The sequence below is a fragment of the Balaenoptera physalus genome (genome assembly GCF_965194825.1).
Source record: "Balaenoptera physalus genome assembly, chromosome: 16".
Lineage (NCBI taxonomy): Eukaryota > Metazoa > Chordata > Mammalia > Artiodactyla > Balaenopteridae > Balaenoptera > Balaenoptera physalus.
This window is the reverse complement of record NC_138898.1, coordinates 53,651,648-53,674,424: the sequence shown is the minus strand read 5'-3', so window position 1 is coordinate 53,674,424 and position 22,777 is coordinate 53,651,648. Positions and strand designations below refer to the sequence as shown.

The following is a 22,777-nucleotide window of genomic DNA, read 5'->3' as shown; positions in this document are numbered from 1 at the left end:
CATTGTTGCGCGCGGGCTTTCTCTAGTTGCGGCAAGTGGGGGCTTCTCTTCATTGTGGTGCACAGGCTTGTCCATGCAGTGGTTTCTCTTGTTGTGGAGCACGGGCTCTAGGAGCATGGGCTTCAGTAGCTGTGGCGCGCGGGCTTCAGTAGTTGTAGCTCGCAGGCTCTGGAGAGCAGGCTCAGTAGTTGTGGCGTACGGGCTTAGTTGTTCCATGGCATGTGGGATCTTCCCAGACCAGGGCTCGAACCCATGTCCCCTACATTAGCAGGCGGATTCTTAACCACTGTGCCACCAGGGAAGTCCTGAAGCACTAAAGTTTCTTAACTTTGATGAAATCCAATTTATCTATTCTTTGGTTGTTATGACATGTGGAAGTGTTGTCTACCAGGGAAGCTTGCCTGAGACTAGGGATCCAGGGTTTTTATTGGGCGTCAGTCCTGTAGGCAGAGGGTACCTGGGTGAAGAACTACAGTCACTGAAATTCCAAAATCTCAAAGAAAAGCAAGTGTTCAGCAAAAAAATAGCTTTTTTTTGTACAAACAGGTAAGAGTGAGTAATTGTTATCACTTAGGGACAGTATCGGGGTCAAGTCCTGGAAGCATCCTTGACCTTGACCCTGGAAGCTAAGGGTCAGCCTTGCAAGCAGGTTGTTCTAAGGACGGAAGTTGCAGGCCTGCTGTGTTAAATCTGTTCTGTACACAAGCTGTATGATATTGATTTACAGCTGGGAAAGCAATCTTGCATTCCTGGCATAAGTCCCATTTGGTCATGGTGTATGATCCTTTTTTATGTTGCTGGATTCAGTTTGCTGGCATTTTGTTGAGAATTTTTGCTTCTATGTTCCTAACAGATATTGCTCTATAGTTCTCTTTTTTAAATTAATTAACTAACTAATTAATTTATATATTTTGGCTGTGCCAGGTCTCAGTTGCGGCACGTGGGCTCTTCACTGTGGCATGCATGCAGGATCTAGTTCCCCAACCAGGGATCGAACCCAGGGCCCCTGCACTAGGAGCATGGGGTCTTACCCACTGGACTACCAGGGAAGTCCCTAGTTTTCTTTTCTTGTGATGTCTTTGCTTGGTTTTTTTTTTTTTAATTTATTTATTTATTATTTATTTATTATTTTTTTTTAGCTGTGTTGGGTCTTCGTTTCTGTGCGAGGGCTTTCTCTAGTTGCAGCGAGCGGGGGCCACTCTTCATCGCGGTGCGCGGGTCTCTCACTGTCGTGGCCTCTCTTATTGCGGAGCACAAGCTACAGACGCGCAGGCTCAGTAGTTGTGGCTCACGGGCTTAGTTGCTCCGCGGCATGTGGGATCTTCCCAGACCAGGGTTCGAACCTGTGTCCCCTGCATTGGCAGGCAGATTCTCAACCACTGCGCCACCAGGGAAGCCCCTTTGCTTGGTTTTGATAACAGGGTATTGCCGGCCTCACAGGATGAGTTGGGAAGTGTTCCCTCTTTTCTATTTTTGGGAAGAGTATCTGAAGGATCTTCTTTAAATATATGGTAGAACTTGGGACTTCCCTGTTGGTCCAGTGGTTAAGACTCCATGCCTCCAATGCAGGGGGCCCGGGTTCGATCCCTGGTCAGGGAACTAGATCCCACATGCCGCGTGGCCAAAAAAAAAAAAGAATATATATATATTATGTATATAAGTATGTAAATATATATTTATATATATTATATCTATAAATATATATTTTATATATATATATAACATATATATATGGTAGAACTCATCAATTAAGTCATCTAGGCCTAAGTGGGAATCTTAGTTCCCTGACCAGGGATCGAACTTGTGCACCCTGCAGCGGAAGCACAGAGTCTTAACTTGTGGGGAGTTTTAAAATGACTAATTCAATCTCTGTACTTGGTTTAAGTCTATTCAGATTTTCTATTTCTTCGTGAATCAGGTTTGGTAGCTTTCTAGGAATTTTTTCATTTCACCTAAGTTATCTAATTTGTTGGCATGCCATTGTTCACAGTATTTCCTTATAATTGGTTTTTCTGGTCTAGCTAAAGGTTTGTCAATTTTGTTGATCCTTTCAAAGAAACAACTTTTGATTTTGTTAGTTTTCTCTATTTTCTTTTTTTTTTAACATTAAAAAAAATATTTTATTTATTTATTGTATTCTTGCCTGCGTTGGGTCTTAGTTGCGGCACACAGGATCTTTGTTGTAGCACGTGGGCTCTTTTGTTGCTGCGCATGGGCTCTCCGTTGCCGCGCACGGGCATCTCTCTAGTTGTGGTGCGCGGGCTCCAGAGTGCATGGGCTCTGTAGTTTGCGGCATGTGGGCTGACTAGTTGAGGCGCATGGGTTCAGTAGTTGTGGCACGCGGGTTTAGTTGCCCCATGGCATGTGGGATCTTAGTTCCCCGACCAGGTATCGAACCCGTGTCCCCTGCATTAGAAGGCGGATTCTTTACCACGGGACCACCAGGGAAGTCCCTACTTTTCTATTCTCTATTCCATTAATTTCTATTCTAATAGCTATTATTTCCTTCCTTCTGCTTGCTTTAGGTTTACATTGTTCTTCTTTTTCTAGCATTCTTTTTCTAACATGTAAGTTTGAGTTATTGACTTGAGATCTTTATTTTTTTAAATTTATTTATTTTATTTATTTATTTTTGGCTGCGTTGGGTCTTCGTTGCTGCGTGCAGGCTTTCTCTAGTTGCGGCGAGCGGGGGCTACTCTTCCTTGTGGTGTGCGGGCTTCTCATTGCAGTGGCTTCTCTTGTTGCAGAGCACGGGCTCCAGGTGCGCGGTCTTCAGTAGTTGTGGCTCGCGGGCTCTACAGCGCAGGCTCAGTAGTTGTGGCGCACAGGCTTAGTTGCTCTGCAGCTTGTGGGATCTTCCTGGACCAGGGCTCGAACCCGTGTCCCCTGCATTGGCAGGCAGATTCATAACCACTGTGCCACCAGGGAAGCCCGAGATCTTTATTTTTAATTTTTATTAAAAAAAAATTTTTTTTTGGCTGCGCTACGCACCATGTGGGATCTTAGTTCCCTGACCAGAGATTGAACCTGTGCCCCCGGCAATGGAAGCACAGAGTCTTAACCACTGGACCACCAGGGAAGCCCCTCAAAGTATTTTCTAATTTCCCTTGTAATTTCTTTGAGTCACTGGTAATACTTATAAGTATGCTGTTTAACTTTCATGTATTTGTGAGTTTCCCCAATTTTTTTGTTATTGACTTCTAATTTCTTTCCACTGTGGTCAGACAACATACTTTGTATGATTTCAATCCTTTTAAATTTGTGGGGTCTGGGGACCTCCCTGGTGGTCCAGCTGTTAAGACTCTGCGCTCCCAATGCAGGGGGCCTGGGTTTGGTACACGGTCAGGGAACTAGATCCTGCATGCTGCAACAAAGATCCCCCATGCCGCAACTAAAGACCCAGTGCAACCAAATAAATAAATAAATAATTTAAAATAAATAAATAAATTTGTGAGGTCTGGTTTTATGGCCTAGATATGATCCATCCTGGGGACTGTCCCACATGTGCTTGAGAAGGACGTGAATTCTGCTTTAGGTGGTGGTCTCCTTCATGCTCTGCCTTCTCCCTTGGATTCCTTGGATCACTTGTTTTGGGGGGAGATAGCTGTCATGTTTGAGGGCACTCAAGCAGCCCTAAGGAAATGTCTACATGGTGAGGAACTGAGGTCTCCAGCCCACAGCCATGTGAGTGAACAGGCCATTTAGAAGCACTTCCTCCAGCCCCACTCAAGTTTTCAGATGGGTGTACCCCCACTGACATCTTTCCTTCAACCCTAGAACCACCCCGCCCAACCACTCCTGAAATCTTGACCCACAGACACTGCGACAGACTGTAAATATTTGTTGTTCTTAGTCACTAAGTTTTGTGTAATTTGTGATTCTGGTAATACAGTTACCCATAGCTCTGTTGGCTTTCAGGAGCACAAGTCTCGAAGCACAGTTGAACTTCAGGCAGAAGTTTTGTCTTTTCTGAGGGAAAAACATTGAAAACATGGATTAATAATTCTTTTCTTGTTGAAGCTGCCAGAGGCAAAGGCACACCTCCCGGAACGATGACCTCAAGGCCTTGAGGATGAAGAAAACCAGGTGGAATGACTCTGATTGGGGGAGTCACTGGGGGAATTCTGGTTTTCTGATGCCCAAAACTACCTATGCCTGGTAAAATAAGCTGCTGGAGATCCTGAGTCAGTCTTCACCTTGTCACCAAAAAGACTGGGAGGCAACAATCTCAAAGATGGCACGCCCTTCACCCCGACAAAGGCAAACCACAGCGCCTCCTCCTTGGTTAAGCTGAACAGTGGCTTTCTCATGGAAAAAAAATTTTTTTTAAAACAGAAATCAAGTTTCTTTTGTTTGTTTGATACAACTTGGATTCATTCCCGTATTTTATAAGATGTGGCCTTTAATATTTCCATGAATTAATATGAGACACATAATGCTTTCTAAAGACTGGTTTTACTAGAAAAATGGTACAGATGAACTGGTTTGCAGGGCAGAAATAGAGACACAGAGGTAGAGAACGTATGGACACCAAGGGGGGGAAAGTGGCGGGGGGCGGTGTGTGGTGGTGTGATGAATTGGGAGATTGGGATTGACATATACACACTAACATGTATAAAATAGATAACTAATAAGAACCTGCTGTATAAAAAATAAATATAATAAAATTCAAAAATTAAAAAAAAAGACTGGTTTTACATTCTGTTTATCTGAAGGGAACCCATTTTCAGTTTGATACAGTTAATTATTTGCAAAACTACGTGTGTGTGTGCGTGCACGGGAGCACTCATGCTTGTGTGTGCACACACATTAGTATATTCTTCTAGGGCGGTCTATATTTTTTCATCAGATTTTCAAAAGATACTACCATCCATAAAAAGTTAAGACCTCTTAGTATAAAAGAGAGGAGAAAAATGGCAGTTAGAAGGGGAGTTGGTTTTAAGGATGGGACCGATTTAGGTGTGTTTCTAGGTTCAGGAGAAGAAGCCAGTAGAGAGGAGGGGTAGAAGACTGGAAAGGCAGGAAGGCCAGGGAACAAAGGTCCCCAGACAGTGCCTGTTCCCTGAGGTGTCTGAACCTCGGGCTGGCAGAGACCAAGATACCCACAGCTCTCTCGTCCCCACTCCTGTCTGTACCTGGGTCCTCCTGCTGGGCTGTGCTGGGGAGCCGCTCCCGCTGCCTCAGGGCCTCCAGGCCCGCCAGGTCAGGCAGGTGGCAATGGCTGCGCATGACGGTCACCCGCTGGCCCTGGGTGATGGCCCGGCTGCGGCAGCCCATGCGGGCCTGGTCCCGGCACATCCAGTACACCTTCTCCCCGGCCGCCTTCTCCTTCCTGTAGAGGAAGGACTCGTACACCAGGAACCTGCCCCCGAGAGAGGTCCTCAGGAACTCCAGGGGCTGGAGGGTTTCTGGAAGGAACATGACATGTGAGTGGGGTGCCTGGACCGGGCCTTGGAAGCAGGGGACAGAGCCTGGGTGCCAGGGACGGAGACTGCTTCCTTTGTCCCACCAGCCAGCTCCAGCCAGGAAACTGCAGACCCCCCAACCCCCACAGGTCCCACTTTGGTCCCTGCCCCCCACCCCAGCCTGTGCTGCAGGGCCCTGGGGACTGAAGCTCAGGCCACCACGGCCCTGATGCCCTGGAGTGCAGACTGGCTGTCTGATGGCTGTAGTGTTATCAGGGAGGCTGGCCCTGCAGCCGCCCAAACACTGAGCTTTCCTGCAGGCCTCTCCTGACCCTGCTCGGCCTCCATGCTGGCTGGCAAGCAAGCACCCCAGGGCAGGGGCTGGGCTGAACTGGAATACTCTGGAAGGGCCATGGTTGGTCTGGACAGTGCACTAGGGGCCTCCCGGCTCCCTGCCCACCCTCCCCTCGGCCAGCTGGCAACCAATCAAATTCTCCCATTTGAGACTTTTAAGAATCTGAACTGAAAGCTCCTGACATGTTGGGGTTGGGGTGGCCCGAAGGCACTGGCAGGGGTGGGGAGGGAGAGGGGAGACAGAGGGTCCCCCAGGTCCAGGAGCACTGCCCCACAAATGGGTGCCGAGCACTTCCTGCAGCTGCCAGTAATGCCACTGCAGCCCCTGGCCCCGTTTTCTCCAGCGGTCTGAGTGGGTTTCTCGAATGACAGCCCATCCCAGATGAGGACCAGTGCCATTAGTGCGGAGTCCAGATGTGGCCCCTGCCCTAAGGGAGCCCACAGCCCGGGAGGACAGACACCACTGGACATGGGCCACAGGAGGAATGTCCCAGCAGGCAGCCTCCAGCCTGTGTTCTGAGCTGTCCCCAGGGGCTGCTGGGCCAGCAGGAAGACCAGGGCCCGGCCCCTGCCCGCCCGCCTCTCACCCACACCTGAGCCTTCCCTCTGGGCCGGGCTGGGGAGCTGCTCCCGCTGCCGCAGGGCCTCCAGGCCCCCCAGGTCGGGCGGGTGGCAGTGTCTGCGCATCACCATGACCCGCTGGCCCTGGGTGATGGCTCGGCTGCGGCAGCCCATGCGGGCCTGGTCCCGGCACGTCCAGTACACCTTCTCCCCGGCCGCCTTCTCCCGCCTGTAGAGGAAGGACTCGTACACCAGGAAGCTGCCCCCCAGAGGGGTCCTCAGGAACTCAGGGCCTCCTGGGGAGAAATGGGAGAGGGGGTCGGGGGAGGGAGAGCCTGGAGCCAGGCCTGGAGCCGAGGAACGAGGGGAGCCGGGGCCCCGTTCTCAGAGCCTAGAGCAGCATGGCTCCTGGCATGAGACCCACGGACCCCACCCCGCGCTGCATCTACCTCCTCAAGCCCAGGACACAGGCCCCCCATCCCCCAGACTCAGCCTAGCCTGAGCTCCCAGGACTCCTTTCCCAAGCCTGGGAGAGAAGGGAGGTGGGAGACTGGTGAGGTGGAGGTTGCTGAAGGCAGAGCCCGTCTCCCCTACCTCGCGGCGCCTGCAGGAAGGCAGCGTCTTATCCGAGGTGTCGGCAATGGGATGGCACAAGGGCCTCTCGCCCCTGCTAAGTTGGAGGAATTAGTGGACAGGCCCTATGGGGGATAGGCAACCAGGAGCGAAATGGGAGTTGTGTGCAGCCCCTTGTGCGTGGTGGGCGGTGGGGCTGTAGAAGGGTCCACTCCCCCAGGGAGCCAGGCTGGGTGGGCTTTGACCTGAGGGCAGGAGGAGAGGCAGGGAGTGGCCCGGGCCACTGTCCTGACATGTTGAGAGGGGGGACCTGGAAGGTGGCCACACTCTTCTGCTCCGAGGACTCCCTTCCCGCCGTCCAGGCACCAGGACCACACAGGAGGGGTGGAGGGGGACTCGGGGGTCCGTCAGCACAGCAGCGGGGACGGCAGCCGTAGTGGGGGGTTGGTGAGAATGCCCTGAAGGGGGGTCCAGGGTGGGGGGTGAGTGGCCGGAGGGGAGGTATATGATGTGGGGCATGTTTCTGCTCCCCCCACACCCGATGAAAATGTCCACTGAGGGATGAAAAAGGCACAGGGCATGAGGCCAGAAATTCAGAGAGGAGAGGAGACGGCAGAGATGCTGACCCAGGTTAGACTCTGGGCAGAGGGGGTCACCTGGTCACAGACCTGGCAAAGCAAGAGCTCGCCCACCCTCGGGGGGAGACTCTCAGAACAAGCAGAGTCCAGTGGCCAAGCCTAGGGAGGCCCGAGGTCCCTCCGAAGGAGGGGTCCAGGGCAGGCCCCAAACCGGGGGACTGTCGAGGACTGTCTGCGTGAAGAGCAATGAGACGGTGCCCGCCCCGGGGGAGGAAGAGTCTGGGGTGTGGGGGAGGAGGAGGAGGTCTGCACTGACATGAAACTCCCTGTTTCCCTGCCCAAGTCCCTGGAGCCGGCAGCCAGGCTGAAACCGCTGCAGGAGGTTGGTCCTGGGGCGCTGAGGCCTGGGGTCTCGAGGGTCGCCTGGTCAGCACCCACATACAGAGCGTGTGGGTCTCTCCTTAAACCTGGCTAAGGACCAGTGGCCACGTGGGTCAAAGATTCTCACGCCACCTTACATGATGAAAAAGTCAAGACTCTTACACCAAGTATCACAAATGAGACCATGCAAAGCAATTTAAAGTGTATACAACAATCATTCCCCCTTTAGTTTTGCTGCTTTATACAACTGTGTGATCAACAGAAAATTGAATGGGCATGTACCTGGCTGGAAAATTTCACCAGTTGACCAAAAAACCCCCAAAAAACAGAGAAGCTTCACCCTGAACGGCAGAGACTAAAGAAACTCATAGAGAAAAGGTACTTGGAGAAAACAAGGCCACTGCCAGAGGCTGGACGGCAGGGCCGCGGCACTCCTCGGAGGATGGAATGCAAAGGAGTTCAAATACAAGAGTGAAAGTTAAAAATTAAATAGAAGGACTGGAAAGCAAAATCAAGGAAATATCAGAAAAACGGGGACTGGAAAGTCATTGAACACGAGGAAATTTTCATGAGTGAAGGACACCGTTTCCGGCCTGAAAAGGCCCCAAGTGCCCCCAGCACAGCCATGTACCATAGGGATGGAGACACGACCCTATACCTTCAAGCAAAGACCCCCTGCATGCACCTCGGAAAGATGCAGTCATTCGAGCACAGACACCAGACAACCATGGAAAAGGAGCCACAAACAGCCACACCTCCACTGCAGTGTTCCCACTCAGCTGTGGACAGATTTATAGAACAAAAGTGCAACAGTGTGGCTTCCCTGATGGCGCAGTGGTTAAGAATCCGCCTGCCAATGCAGGGGACAAGGTTCGAGTCCTGGTCCGGGAAGATCCCACATGCTGCGGAGCAACTAAGCCCGCGAGCCACAACTACTGAGCCTGTGTTCTAGAGCTGTGAGCCACAACTACTGAGCCCACGTTCCACAACTACGGAAGCCCGCGTGTCTAGAGCCTGTGCTACACAACAAGAGAAGCCACCACAATGAGAAGCCCGCGCACCGCCACGAAGAGTAGCCCCCGCTCACCGCAACTAGAGAAAGCCTGCGCACAGCAACAAAGACCCAAAGCAGCCAAAATAAATAAATAAATTTATTTAAAAAAAAAAAAGTGCAACAGCTGCCTCAAGAGGAGGGGGCAGTGGGTAACTGCTGAGTCCTTGCTGTCTCTGGTCGGAAGTCAACAGGAGATAAAAAACCAGTTGACAGCAGTGGAAGGAAGCACGCTTTAGGGAAGAGGGCAGCAGATGCCCTAAGGAACAACGGAAAGGGGACTTCCCTGGTGGTCCAGTGGTTAAGACTCCACGCTTCCACTGCAGGGGGCGCAGGTTCAATCCCTGGTTGGGGAACTAAGGTCCTGCATGCCGTTCTGCACAGCCAAAAAATTAAAAAAGGAAGCAAGGAAGGAAGGAGGGAAGAAAGAAAACAAAAAAAGGAACAATGGCTGAGTGGTTATTCGGGGTGGGAGTTGGGGGAAGGACAGGGCAAGGCCAGATCATCCCTAGGTACATAAAAGTTATAAAGAAATGGGATAAAAAGAGAGTCAGAAAAAAAAAAATCAGAGATCTCGAGTTTGAGAGAATTTTAGGGCCAAAAAGGCTCTAAAGGCGACTCAGATGACTCAGAAAAGTATGGGACTGGGAACCCCCGAGGGAGAGCAGGGACAGCAGAGAAGGCTGGGCCGAGGCTGCTCTTAGCAAGATGAGTCGGAATATGCACATTATTGTGGCCACGAGAGTCAAACATAAGCACTGTGGGGCCGACAAAGGTGGGAGGAGGGGGGCTGTGACCCTCATCATAGAGCCCAGAGGAACGATGGTAGATGCTCAGGCAGAACAGCTGGAGGAGAACAGAAGCCAATGACAGCAACGGGCACCTTCAGCCCTTAAGCCACATCTGTAGGATGTGCTTGTTACTGGGCACGGTGTCAGCCACCCACACTGGAAAAATGAGAAACCAGCTTGTGCAATTAGCTTTCTCTATAAATCCTATACATTCCTAAGAAAAAAGAAAGGATGAGAAGGAGGAAAGGGAGCCTGGGTTGATCAAGTGCTGCAGAGATTCTGGGCTGGTCTGAGCAGGAGAGTGAGGCCCACTGCCCAAGAGAAAGGGTGACGCCCCAAGTCACCCAATCGACTTGGGGATAAGGTGAGGTGGACCAGGAGGGGGTGTGGGGGTAGGGAGAGGAGACAGGAGGGAGCTGTAACCTTCCAGAGGGTCCCCAGTAAGGACGGGGAGGATGCTTGCTGGAGGTCAAGAGGGAACGGGGCGGGCAGTCTGCGTCTTCTGACTGTCCCCCGAGGCCGCTCCCCGGTCTGGCCTACCAGAGTTCCCTCGCTGGGCCATGCCAGGGCGTTTCTCTCGCTGCCGCAGGGCCTCCAAGCCCCCCAGGTCGGGCGGGTGGCAGTGGCCTCGCATCACTGTCACCCGCTTGCCTTGGGTGATGGCTCGGCTGCGGCAGCCCATGCGGGCCTGGTCCCGGCACGTCCAGTACACCTTCTCCCCGGCCGCCTTCTCCCGCCTATAGAGGAAGGACTCGTACACCAGGAAGCTGCCCCCCAAAGGGGTCCTCAGGAACTCAGGGCCTCCTGGGGAGAAATGGGAGAGGGGGTCAGGGGAGGGAGGTTGGAAGCTGGGGTGTGAGCCGGAGCAGGGCCTGGGGCTGGGCCAGGCCTGGCGTCGCCCCCCTCCCACCTCCTGGGACCTTGGGGAGCAAGATTGGAGTGCAGGCAGAGCGCCAGGCCAGCGGGTGTGGACTCACCCAGGTCCTCGTCCTGGTCCTCCTCGCCTTGGGGCTGGGCCAGGAGGTCCTGATCTTTGGCCTTTGACCGCTTTCTGGGCCGGGGCCTAGTGAGAGTCAGGGGGCCCGGCCCCCTGCGGTAGAACAGGCTGTCCACACCTTGGAGCAGCTTGTCCGCTTGGCCCCCAGGGCCGCCCGGCCTGGCCCGCAGTGACTCCACGGCTTTCTCCTGCTGCCGCCGGGCCTCCAGGCCCTCCACGTCAGGCGGGTGGCAGTGGCCACGCATGACAGTCACCCGCTGGCCCTGCGTGATGGCCCGGCTGCGGCAGCCATGCAGTGCGTGGTCCCGGCACGTCCAGTACACCTTGTCCCCCACAGCCTTCTCCCGCTTGTAGAGGAAGGACTCGTGCACCAGGAAGCTGCCCCCGTAGCAGGTCCTCAGGAACTCCAGGGGCGGGGGCCCTCCTGGAGAAGGAAGTGGGGAGGGGGCTGGGCAGGTGCAGGCTGGCGGAGCTCTGCTCCTTTAGTTTACCGTGCAAGGCAGGGCCCTGGGTGCATCCCCACTGATCGCCCACCCAGTGCCCCAAGGAGGCCGTGCGGCTCCTCTCCTGGTGGCTGGTGAGCAGGCCACGGCTCCGGGTGGTCAAGCACTGTGTCCCAGGTCACACACTGGGGAGGGCCAAGCTGGCTCTGACGCCACACCCTGCCTGCTCAGTCACTCCCGGCCATACTTTTTCTTAGGGTTTGTTTGAAAATTATATCTAATTTTCGAATAACACATGCACAGGCCATAAAATGAAATGGGACCAAAAGATACACAGTGAAAGACAAGTCCTTCTTGCCCAGCCCCTGGCACCCAGCACAGCAGCCGCCTTAAATCCCTAAATCCTTCAATCCTTTCCAGGTCTGGAGGCACCCAGCCTTTGGGACCAAGCTACCTCCCAGTTACTGGTAATAAAAACTGCCGCAAAGAACAAAACAAAACCCAACAAACAAAGAATAAGAACCTCTGCAAAGACTCCATCTATCAGTTACTCAGTGACAACACACGCTGGACCAGGGCTGGCACTTCAGCACGAGAGCCCCTAACGGCGAGGCTATCACACATCTTAGGAGCGACCTGCTGACCTGCAGAGCTTCAACAAGGCTGCCCAGCTACATGAGGCAGGGCTGGATCTTGAACCTGGGGCACAAAGCTCAAGTCTCCCACCAGGCCGACCTTCCCAAATTTCAAAGGTTACCAGAATCACGTGGGGTCCATAAACCTCAGGTTTTTGCATCAGGAAGCTCCAGAAGGACCTGGGCCGCCTGGTTCACGAGCACTAGTTCTACCCCTTGGGCTTAATGATTACTTGGACGCATTCATATTTTAAAAATCGTTTTGACTTTGAGCACATTAAGAAACCACGTGAGACCCACATTTATCTTTGGGCAGAGGAAAGGGCTGTGGTTCCCACCTGCCTGAGAGTAGAGCTGGGGTGGGGGGGCACTCACCGGTCCCCAGCGTCGGGCGTTTCTTGGGAGGCAAGCTCAGCAGCGACAGGGCTCGGAGCCCCTCATCCTCCTCAGGAGCTGGCTTGCTCAGCACTGGCCCCGGGGCCGGCTCTGGCTCCTCGGGGCACAGCCACGGGCCCACCCCCTCCAGGGGCTCCTCCACTCGGCCGCCGGGGCCCTGGGGATCCCCCAAGCCTTCGGGCAGGGCTGGGCTGGGCAGCTTCTGTCTCTGGCGCCGGGCCTCCAGGCCCTCCTCGTCGGGCGGGTGGCAGTGGCCCCGCATCACTGTGGCCCTTAGGCCACGGGTGATGGCCCGGCCCCGGCAGCCCAGCTCGGTGTGCTCGCGGCACTTCCAGTATACCTTGTCCCCCACAGCCTTCTCCTGCTTGTACAGGAAGGACTCCAGCACCAGCAGGCGGCCCCCAAATGGGGTCCTCAGGAACTCCAGGGGCTGGGGGGCTGCTGAAGGCAAGGGGAGGGCCAGGTCAGCTGACACAGAGCAAGGCTTGAGCCAGGGGCACGGATGGGAACACAGGGATTGGGGTGCCCTGGGATGATGTCCTGCGATCGTCACACCAGCCTGGATCAAGGTCCAGGAGGCCCTGCTCAGAGCAGGGAAGGGATGGCCAAGGTCACCTCACTGGAAAGGGGGGTATGCGAAGTCCAAGTCTGAGCATGCAGGGTCACAAAAGTGGCCAGACAGGGGCAGCTGGCCCGGAACTCACCTGTGTCTGGCTTGCTGTGTTTCAGTTCCTGGGCCTGGGGGCTTGGTTGGACTGCCCCCTGCTGTTCCTCTACTGGTAGGATCTGGGAGGACCCAGCCAGGGTGTCAGGGCCAGACATCTCCAAGGACAGGACACAGTGCACTGCTTTGGGCTGGGAGTCCACTCCATCCCCATTCTCAGTGGAGGCCGTCAGTAGGACCAGTTCGGAGAACTCCGTGGGCTTCCTGGGGGCTGCGGGGACGACATCTGTGCCCGGCTCAGGGGGCTCAGGGGAGGGTTCCTGGCCGGCCTTCACGCTCTCGCCCTCCTGCTCACTGGGCTCAGGCAGGGGCATTCCGGGAACGATGGCCTGGCCCCCAGGCCACGCTCAGGCCCCAGCAGATGGATTTCTCCTCCACCTCCCTGGAAGGAACCCAGCAGTCCAAGGGCTCCGTCCTAAGGCAGGAGGCAAAATCCCATCAGTGGAGATGCCCTTGGACCTGGGTTCAGGAAGAATCTGGGCTGGAGGTTGGGGCAGATGGGGCTGCCTCAGTGCCCCCGGGGAAGGACCTGAATGGAGCCAGAGAACCCTGGGCTGGTGCTTCTACTCTCCTGGTAGCCTTGAGTCCGACACTTCCCCCAGCCAAACCTCACTTTCCCATCTACAAAATGTGCCCAAAACAGGGCTCTCAAGGGGCTACTGGGGTGACCAAGGTGCTGACAGCTGTGAGTTACTAGGAATCCAGGCCCACAGGTGCTGAGCACGGGGTGAAGTGCTTCCACAGGTTTTTCCATTTAACCTTCAGCCCCACGTTATGAAAGTTGATCTTTCTCATTGACCCAGGTTACAGATGAGGACACTGAGGCATGCAGCCATGAAGGCAGAGCTGGGAGTCCAGTCGAGGTGGGTCCAGAGCCCGCCCCGCACAGCACCTGGGGTACCTCGTCCAGGATAACAGGAACCGGTCTTCCTGAGCACCAGGCGTTGGGGAAAAGCACTTTGGGGACATGAGTTCAGGTCACCAACCCTCCCAGAATGCCTGGTGCCCTTCTGTCACTGGGAGCATGGGCTGGGGCCCTGCTGGCACACTGCAGACCCCAAAGGAGGAGCCTGGCCCTGGGAGGAGGGACTCTCTGGATTCACAACTAGATCCATCCCCCATCCCAGGCAAGAGGCCCCGGGGCACCCAGTGCGAGGGGACGCCAGGGCCCCACGAGGGCAGCGACCTTGTGTCTGAGCTGGTGCTGGCTCTGCCTCAGCTGAGTGGGGACAGGGCTGTGGAGGTGTCCAGAGAATCCGTGGTCATTGAGGGCTCCCTGGCTTCTGGTCTGGAGAAGCAGAAAGGATGGATGACAGGCAGGGCTGGCCTGGAGACCGGAGCCCTGGGGCATCAGTGGCCATTTTGTCTTCCTGGGGGACTGGGTGGTGGGTGCATGTCAGGGTCTTTCCCATCTATCAGTACTAGCCCAGAAACAGGATGCGGCCTCCCAGCACGTTTCAGCTTCCCCACGTGTGAGCTGTCATCCCCATCCCAAGCTCTACGGTTCTAATACCTGGGTCCCCCATTCCTGCTCCGACATTTCCTGGTCTGGGGCCCACATTCAGCTCCCCAAGGCCTGTCAGCCCAAGCGCGGGGCTCCTGGGTCCCCGTGGAGACGGAGCCAAGGCCGACGGTGCAGGGGGCGCCGTGTCCCCTACAACCTCTCCCAAACCCCCTGCACTGCACGCCTGCACGCCCAGCCCCGGGCAGCAGCAAAGCCCCGTCCGGAGGGGCGAGACTCAAGGAAATCCAGATAACAGGTAACGGGACACAGGACTAGGAGTCCCCGGCCAGGTCTGTCCTCCAGCGTCATCCTCCTCCGGCCCCCGGACAAGCCAACCCCTTCTCCTCCTGTGCAGTCCTTCCCGGCTCTGCCCATCCCGCCCCACAGGGCGATGCAGCGGTACTGCGGACTTGGGGGCACATGGGAACCGGCCGCAGCAAGACAGAGCCGGCGCCTCCGCGGGCAGAGCCGCTCGGGCGGGAAAGGGTTACGCGGGAAGCCACGCCCCCTGGCCGCCCCCACCCCCGCTCTCTGATTGGTCTCGGCCCACGTCCCTCCGCCGGCAGCCCGCCTCCGGGGCTTGCGCGCTCCGGGTTGCCGGGCGAATGAACTTGGTCTCCAGCCTGCGTCCTCTCCTCAACGAGGCGAGAGGGCGCAGAGAAACTGGCCCTCCCTTCCACAGGCCTTCCAGACAACTCAGGCCCCCAAAACGTTGCGGTCACTGTCCACCCAGTATGCATGTTCCTACAGGACCAGGCGGTTGGTCCCCGCCGTGCAGAGGGACAGGAGTTGAGGCTGCAGGGACCCCGACACACCAATGGCCTCAGTCTCAGGCGATCAGACGCCGAAGCCCGGCCTCCTTCAGGCCACTGGGGGTTGGCATGACAGAGAACCCCCACATTCCCGTGAAACTGTACCCAGAGTCATGTGTATCCCGAATCAGTGTAATTCTCTCAACTAAAATCTCTGTACCTCAAAGGATATGGAACAAGTTCCAGCGCAACAAAAGACCTTGAACTGTGGCTGACTACAGACTGTGGAAAGGCTTGGCTCCTTGCCAGTGGGCTTGAATTTAGATTCGATTGACGGTTCCCATTCTCAGCCATTAAAGGGCCTTAAAGTGTAGACTGTTTAATGACCACAGATCCTCCCATAAAGTATGCAGGCCCCTTTGCCATGTGGTTTTGAATCTGGACTGGTCTCCAGCCCACATTGCTCACTTGCTGTAGCCAATAGAGTGTGGCAGAAGCTCGCTGTGGGGGTCTGGACGCCCTCACCCTCATGGACAGGGGCCCTGAGGCTGCCAGAGAAGGAAGCTGTATGAAGGGCCACATGCAAGGGATGGAGGCACTGCCAGGCGTGGAGGGAGGCCATTTCCAGTGTGCAGTCCAGCAGACCCTCTAGCTGTGTGTAGCCACAAGAAGGAGGCTGGGGAAACAAGCCCAGGCACCCCATGCAACCCTGATCAATAATAAACTACTGTTATTTTAAGCCAGTAAGATCAGGGCTCATTTGTTATGCAGCAGTAACTGATATTCTTGGCAAGTGACTGAACCTAGTCGGTTTTGGCTTTTTGACAGAAGAAATAATACTAATAGTTGTGAAATATCCAATATCAAAGTGCTTTTGAACTCTTGAACTCTAGGGGCCATGCTACACAAATTTTAAATCCCTCAGATGATCACATTTAAAGGGTTGGTAACCCAGTGAAAGGAATAAAAATATTAAGTATAAAGGATAGCAAATGAGAATTACTTATTTAAAAAGTCTATAACATGAAATAAGCCAGACATAAAAGGACAAATGCTGTATGATTCCACGTATATTTTGTACCTAGAGTAGTCAAATTCATAGAAACAGAAAGTCAAATGGTAGTTGCCAGGGGCTGGGGGGAGGGGAAATGGGGAGTTAGTGTTTAATGGGGAGCGTTTCAGTTTGGGAAGATGAAAAAGTTCTGGAGATGGATGGTGGTGATGGTTGCACAACAATGCAAATGTATTTAATGCCACTGAACTGTACACTTAAAAATGATTAAAGTGGGGGGGGCGGGATGAATTGGGGGATTGGGATTGACATATATACACTATTGATACTATGTATAAAATAGATAACTAATGAGCACCTACTGTATAGCTCAGGGAACTCTACTCAGTGCTCTGTGGTGACCTAAATGGGAAGGAAATCCAAAGAAGAGGGGATATATGTATACGTATAGTTGATTCACTTTGCTGTACAGTAGAAACTAACACAATATTGTAAAGCAACTATACTCAAAAAATTTTTTAAAAATTGATCAAAGTAGTACATTTTTGTTAGGTATATTTTAACACACATGCAAAAAAAAAACAAAAACAAAAACAAAACAAAACAAAAACCCAACTATAACAAACCATACATAGTAATGCTCCACCTACCATACTGGTGAATGAGGTTCTCAATACAACGCAGATTTCTGATTAACTAAAGTTATCCCTCCATGATTCTGAATTTTACAATTTCTCTCTTTCACAATTTATCCACTGAGGATGGATGCTGCCTAAGCTCTAATGACTCATCACTGTCTGGATAAAGACAGCGTACAATTTTTATCCTGATTTGGAAAATGAAGTGTCCCGTCCAGTTCCCTTGGCACTCCACCCCCTGGGGGCCCTTTCTCCATCATTCATATCCTGCTCTCTCTAGTCTCCAAACCTCTCTGCCTTCTCTGGGTCTTTGCATTTAGAGTTCTCAGGTCCTAATCTTCTTAGGTCTCCTATATACTAAAACAAAACCTCACAAGACCCTCTCCTTCCCTCAACAGTTAGACTTTGCAGGAACAGTCCATACCCCTTCCTTCTCACCCAGGCCGCCTGGCAGCTGCCCCCCAACTCTGCAGATACCACTCTCCTGCTGGGCCACCGTGCAGGATCAGCACCTGCTGGGTCAATCCATAATCCATGTTTCCCTCTGAAATACCTGCTCTGGCCTGTATGTGGTCTATCCATGCAGTGGAATTTATTCAGCCATAAAAATGAATGAAGTTCTGATACATGTTACCATGTGGATGAACCTTGAAGACAGTATGGCTCGGTGAAAGGTGCCAGACACTAAAGTCAGCATGTCGTATAATTCCATTTATGTGAGATGTCCAGTAGAGGCAAATCCATAGGGACAGAAAGTAGATTAGTGGTTGTCAGGGGCTGGAGGGGAGGGAGGGGGAGATTAGGGAGTGATGCTAAGCGGTGTGGGGTTTCTTCTTGGGGTAATGAAAATGTTATAAAATTGGCTGTGAATACAATAAAACATTGAATTATACACTTTAGTTGGGGGAACTGTATGCTATGTGAATCATATCTTAATAAGGTTGTTTAAAAAAAACCTTATAGGGAATCCCCCGGTGGTCCAGTGGTTAAGACTTGGTGCTTTCACTGCCAGGGCCTGGGCTCAATCCCTGGTCAGGGAACTAAGATCTCAAACAAACAAACAAACAAAAAATCCTTATAGGTATGACTCATGTCCCCAGGGTCACTTGGATAAAAAACAGTTTTCTCCATCAGAAACAGGCTTCTCACTCCTGGGCCTGGTTTCCTCACCAAAGGAGAGGGGTGGCATGGACTATATACTGAGATATTTTGTAAGTTGCTAAGATCATATTGTAAAAACTACATAGAAAACATTTTAAAATGTTGAGAACTGATACTCATAAATCACCCACGAGCCTGACACTCAAATGCACAGCTGTTTCCATTCTTGTATTAGTGCCTTTAATATACACGTAATTTTCTGTTGCACACACATGTGTTCAACATGTTTGCTATTTTATTCTTCTTTAGAGTGGGAAGCCCGCACCTGCAGACCAGATGGAGCCCTTGTGAAGGACCAAAGCATTATGTAACGCAGGCCCCTAACATGAACACAAATCTAAATCCTCAGCAGCAATACCATAAGATGACCACAAGATGGCAATGTTGCTCCTTGAAATGCACGTATAGCATCCTTGGTAGAATTAGATGTATCACAACGTTTAAAAACTAGAATTTGGGAGTTTTTCCATATCAGACAAATAATTCAGGAAGACTTCTGAAAACGTTTGTATTTACAAAATATACTAGGTAGAAAGCAAAATCCAGTTAACAAATCGGCAAAGACTATGTTTTCTAAGCTAAGGTTTAAAAAAAAAAAAAAAAAGACCAAAATATTCCTTGGACCATGACACTGCCTCTAGACCTCAATCCACTTCATTTCTTCTGTCTCATCTCAAGTCTCAAGTCTGGTCACATTTGTTATTTATTGACTAATTTTATTGTATGTATTTGTGACTTTAAAAAAACCTTAAGAGTTAGAGTCTGTCACACAGAGTGAAGTAAGTCAGAAAGAGAAAAACAAATACAGTGTGCTAACACATATACATGGAATCTAAGGAAAAAAAAAAAAAAAGTTCATGAAGAACCTAGTGGCAAGATGGGAATAAAGACACAGACCTACTAGAGAATGGACTTGAGGATATGGGGAGGGGGAAGGGTAAGCTGTGACAAAGTGAGAGAGTGGCATGGACATATATACACTACCAAACGTAAAATAGATGGCTAGTGGGAAGCAATCTCATAGCACAGGGAGATCAGCTTGGTGCTTTGTGACCACCTGGAGGGGTGGGATAGGGAGGGGGGGAGGGAGAGAGATGCAAGAGGGAAGAGATATGGGAACATATGTATATGTATAACTGATTCACTTTGTTATAAAGCAGAAACTAACACACCATTGTAAAGCAATTATACTCCAATAAAGATGTTAAAAAAAAAAAACCTTAAATAACTGGGAGGAAATATCTCAAAATGTTAAAACTAGTAAGGAAAGCAATTTATTTTTTCCCTTAAATTTCTTTTGTTTTCTCAAAATTGTTTACCATGTGCATGAACTCTTTACAGTGGGAAAATAGTAAACACTTTAAAGATAAGCTGCATCTCCTTGCTTGGTAATTTTTTTCTTTAACTCCGTAACTCTTAGGAAAAGTAGGGATTCCATTCCTATGCAAGATGTGTCATACAGGAAAATAAAGAGTAATATACACAGGGGACTTCCCTGGTGGTCCAGTGGTTAAGACTCCACACTTCCAATGCAGGGGGCATGGGTTTGATCCCTGGTTAGGGAACTCAGATCCCACATGCTGCACGGTGCAGCCAAAAAATAAAATAAAATAATAAAATAAAATCCAAAGAAATTTTTTTAAAAAAGAGTAATATAGACAATGGGACAGAAAAACAAGTGAAAATCAAGTACCTTGCAGTCTGTGTTGTGGGCCTTGCATGGCCTCAAAGACATTTCCCCCAAGATATTTATTAACCACAAAGGGAAAGATAATGACTTGACAGGGGAGAAATCTCGCATACACAGCCTTAAGTGCTCAAGGTCAACTTCACCAGTAATAAGACACATCAACACCATGACCTCCTTGATAAGATGCACCAAGGAGGACACAGCATCACCTCTGTGATATTCCTGCCCAGAAAGCACACCTCCATGTGGCACCCTCAAGCCACATGGAGGGACGTTCTACAAAACAACTGACCAGGACACTTCCAAAGTGTCAAGATCATCTTGGACGAGGAAAGGCTGAGGGCCTGTCACAGACTGGAGGAGACTAAGGAGACACAAGGACAAAATGCAACATGGGATTTCGGAACAGAAAAAGGACATTAGGGGAAAAGCTGGTGAAATTTGCATACAGTCAATAGTTTAGGTTAATGGTTTTGTACCAACGTGGATTTCCCAGATTTGCTCACTGCACAATGTTAGGTAAGATGCTGACATTCAGGGAGACTGGGTGATGAGTATAGGAAAATTCTTTGTACTTTTTTTTGCAATTTTTTAAAAAGTCTAAAATTAACTCAAAATAAAAGGATTTTGAAAACCCAAGTTTCAAACTTACAGACACAATGGAAGTTGACAGAGAAAATAAATGACCCATAGGCCTCCTGGGTGGAAGGGTGGGGGAGGAGAGGAGGGGACACAAAAGGGATACTCTCTGATCCAGAGCCATATGGTTGGTCCTCGAGCTGGCACCTGAGCCAGGAACAAAAATCCTGTAACATCACGTGTACCTCAAGTATGGGGACCCAACAATCTCCCTTCACCATCATCCCTGCTCTGCTTCTGGGGAAACTGAGGCTCAGGCCTGAAGTGAGTGGCCCAGGACCACACGGGTAGTGAGAGTCAGGCCTTCAGAGCTGCATTGATCAGCCCTACAAACCAGCTATGTTATGGCTTAGCACTGTGGCTTCCAGCTGATCTGGACAACCGGAGGCACCATGGGAGACTGGAGGGTGTCCCCAGAGCGACCTGCCTGGGGTGGCTGCTCCAGCTCTGCTGGGTCCCGCCTGCCACCCTGGCTGCTCTGCCGGGCCTCGCTGTGGGGGCGGCATCCCGCCACTGCTAATCCCTGGGCCGCTCACCATTTCCCATGTGGCTTCTCAGCTCTTCCACCACCAGGGAGAGCAATGAAATTCCCAGTGAAACCTTACGGTAGTTTCTGTTTTCCCAGATGGTTTCCGATCACACATGCTTCAAGAGTCCAAAGGACTGTGATCACACATTTCATGTTCACCAAATACCAACGAGGTGCCTGGCACTAGGCGAGGGCTTTGCATGCTTTATTCCATTTTATCTCCCAAACACCCTCATCCATTAGGCCTGCTGTTGTTTCATTCACAGAGGAGGAAACTAAGGCTCACTCTTAGATTCCTGTGACCGAGAGCCAGGCCGCTAAAGGACAGAGTCAGCATTCAAACCTCCTGTGTCTGTTTTCAGGGCCTAAACTCTTAACATAAGTTAAAATGGTTCTTTTCAATTTGAGGATTCCAACCCATAGGAATCAACGCAGTAGGTTAAGACTGGTGGTTCTCAGTCACGGTGATCTGCCCACCAGGCGACATCCGGCCAGGTCAGGAGACATTTTTGGTTGTCATAACTAGGGGGTGGGGCAGGCTACTGGCATCTGGTAGGTGGGAGCCAAGGATGTTGCTCAACATCCCACAGTGCCCGGGGCAGCCCCCATCACCCTGCACAGGAAGGATCTGGTCTAAAACAGCATCAGGGTCAAGGTTGAGAAACCTGCTTAAAAGCAGCACTTGAAAAATAAAACAGAACAGAAAGAGTGCACCCATATACTGAGGTTAAGTACAGTTTTCATGAAGCTTTTATTTCAATTATTTGTATATGTAATTCTGGTCTCCATAAGAATTACTCGGGGCACTTGATAAAAATGCAGATGCTTAGAGCACAGGATTCCTGGAGCCCCTCCCTGTTACCTCCCCACCAACCAACCAGAAGAAAATCACATACCCTGCAGCCTTCACCCCAAATTTTGCCTATAAAAACTTTTTCCTTAAAATCATCGGGAGTTTGGGGTTTTTGAGCACGAGCCACCCATTCTCCTTGCTTGGCCCTGCAATAAACCTTTCTCTGATATTAAAAAAAAAAAAAAAATCAGATGCCTGGATTTCCCATCCAAAATTCTGATGGTGAGTCTGGAGCAAAATTCAGGAATCTGGATTTTTAACAAGTACCCCCTGAGACTCTGATTCTGGTGGATCACGGACTTGGCTTTGAGAAACACTGGAATAGATGCCCTTGAGGTTAGGTGGCCAGAGGCTAAGTGACCAACTTAATAAGGATTTGAGGTTTTCTTTATGCAGGGCAACACATGAAGTGTTTCACATACATCACCTCGTTTAATCTGTCACACTGTACAGGTTCCCTCATTAATGCATTAAACAGAATCATTAACATTTATTTATTTTATATCGGTGGGAGAGTCATGATTGCATCCTCTTAAAGGATCCTTTAATACCAAGTTAACAAGTTTCAGACACCTTAAGATATTTTGGGGACCTCAAGAAGAGTGGAATTTGTCCAAATTTTAAGTAGTACAGGTGAAATCTGGGGGAGAAAGCTCGTTGGGCATGGCTTTAGTACCTTGGGATAACAAATACCAGACTTTTAAAAATCCAGTCTGAGGTTCCTCACAGAGACTTCCAGCAAAACAAACTCAAGAAAGCCTACGAGGTGAATTAGCATGCCTGCTGCACCTATGTAAATAATCAGGCCCAATCTTACTGGACCAGCCTTATTTCATGCAAAAAATATCTTTCATTGAGATTATGAGGCCGTAGGGAAAATTTGTGTTTCAATGGAGAACTGGGTTTTGTCTAGAACACAGCCTTTCAGGTTATACGATTCTAGCCTGTTGTTGCCTTTGAGCTACTTCTGCAACTCTGCACAGATAACGGAACAAGGTAAAATAATTCTATTCTGTAGACATGTTCTCTCTTTCTTGCCATGTAAATAAATACAGATAAGTAAGTAATTTCTCCGGTTTTGCCTCCATTTGCACATTCATGTTAATATTC

General features: G+C 51.1%; 1 protein-coding gene across 9 annotated transcripts in view; it reads right to left on the bottom strand.

Annotated features, from left to right (window-relative positions):
- FLYWCH1 (FLYWCH-type zinc finger 1) overlaps positions 1-22,777 on the bottom strand; it is a 45,126-nt gene that overhangs the window by 3,200 nt on the left and 19,149 nt on the right. For 4 of the 9 annotated variants that reach the window (XM_082430695.1, XM_082430694.1, XM_082430692.1 and 1 more), the window contains 7 exons: positions 12,870-13,304; positions 12,145-12,606; positions 10,672-11,115; positions 10,235-10,498; positions 6,353-6,616; positions 5,136-5,408; positions 3,897-3,969 (listed from right to left, as the gene is read on the bottom strand). In XM_082430695.1, the coding sequence (XP_082286821.1) occupies positions 3,897-3,969; positions 5,136-5,408; positions 6,353-6,616; positions 10,235-10,498; positions 10,672-11,115; positions 12,145-12,606; positions 12,870-13,203 (2,114 nt within the window). In that variant the 5' untranslated portion in view covers positions 13,204-13,304. Of the gene's footprint in view, positions 1-3,896; positions 3,970-5,135; positions 5,409-6,352; positions 6,617-10,234; positions 10,499-10,671; positions 11,116-12,144; positions 12,607-12,869; positions 13,305-14,075; positions 14,178-22,777 lie in introns of all 9 variants that reach the window. The other 5 variants (XR_014254924.1, XR_014254925.1, XM_082430691.1 and 2 more) reach the window with 3 other exon arrangements.